Below are 1,310 nucleotides of genomic sequence, written 5' to 3'. Positions count from 1 at the left end.
GACAGAAACTCTAGCTAGTGTGTCTAGAGCTCTTCTTATGGCCTGGTTTCCACAGTCAGTGCCTTGATATTTCAGTACAACACGCCATTTTTATACTTAACAATAACTACAATGAATATTTATTAAAATAATGACATCATTATGACAAATTGAATCTTGATTGGTCACGTCGGATTTCTGACGGCTGCACAAAGTCTTGTCAAGCATTGTACAGTGCTTTGCAGGTTGCTTGACCCTGCAACTCGTTAATCACGTGACTCTCACCATACTAGTAATACATGTCACGTGAGCAGAAACTGGGTCAAGCAACCTGCAAAGCACTGTACAGGGCAACTGATAAAAGCCGGAATAGAAACCAAAGAAACACGGAAATGAAATGAAACGGAGAAATACGGAAACGGAATCAGATTATCAGACTCAGTGCGCATGCTCAATTGCTCATCATTCATCAAGTACTGAGTTTGTTCATAGATATTAGAGTAAATTTCATTTACTCTAATATCTATGGTTTGTTGGTGTTCTCGGTGGTGTTTATCTAGCTTCTACCCTCTATGTCTCAAATTCTTAGGCTTCACAGACACAAGCAAGGACCAAAAGCTAAAAGGAGGCTATTTAGTCAAGCCCGAGGAGAAGAGAAAGTCAGTACGGCTGATTGCCAGATTTTAATACTGACCACACCTCTTTTAATTATAGGAGGAGTTTTCGAGTTTTATTAATAATTGACTTGACAAATGATTCTTGCAGTAGTAACTCTTCAAGTGATAGCGAATCTTTGGAAAGTCTTGTTTTTTCTCCTGTGAAGCCAAAGATCAAGGAGAGTCCTACTGATCTCCTTAAACAGATTATTCCTAATGTTAATGATGATGACTATCACGACACTACTGCAAGGTTCCTACCAGTTCTTGCTCGACCACTTTTAGGACTAAATGTCAATCAGTTATTTACGTTAATGCTTGGTAAAATACCAGCTGATTTTGAATTGTTTTATCAAAAAAGCAATAATAATTACTTTAAAAATAAAATAATAATGTTGCTCCGTTTCGTTTCATTTCCATGTTTCTTTGGTTTCTATTCCGGCTTTTATCAGTTGCCACTGTACAGTGCTTTGCAGGTTGCTTGACCCAGTTTCTGCTCACGTGACATGTATCACTAGTATGGTGAGAGTCACGTGATCAACGAGTTTGCAGGGTCAAGCAACCTGCAAAGCACTGTACACGTACATGGATTGGAAACATCACAGGAAGCCAATATTAAAAACTCCTGAAACGTCACTTCCTGTTAGTCAAAGGCTCTTTTCGGGAGATGGCGGC

At 39.0% G+C, this 1,310-nt stretch overlaps 1 protein-coding gene across 1 annotated transcript; it reads left to right on the top strand.

Moving 5' to 3' along the window:
- The first annotated feature begins 245 nt into the window (after positions 1–245).
- LOC109586901 (uncharacterized) lies at positions 246–1,304 on the top strand. The gene is made up of 2 exons (XM_020003132.1): positions 246–638; positions 694–1,304. The coding sequence occupies exons 1-2, from the start codon at positions 505–507 to the stop codon at positions 1,118–1,120; spliced, it is 561 nt and encodes a 186-aa protein (XP_019858691.1). The 5' UTR covers positions 246–504; the 3' UTR covers positions 1,121–1,304.
- Positions 1,305–1,310: the final 6 nt, after the last annotated feature.

Source organism: Amphimedon queenslandica, unplaced genomic scaffold (assembly GCF_000090795.2).
Source record: "Amphimedon queenslandica unplaced genomic scaffold, v1.1 AMPQUscaffold_12750, whole genome shotgun sequence".
NCBI lineage: Eukaryota > Metazoa > Porifera > Demospongiae > Haplosclerida > Niphatidae > Amphimedon > Amphimedon queenslandica.
The sequence above is the reverse complement of the archived record's forward strand: the minus strand, read 5'-3'. Positions and strand labels throughout refer to the sequence as shown.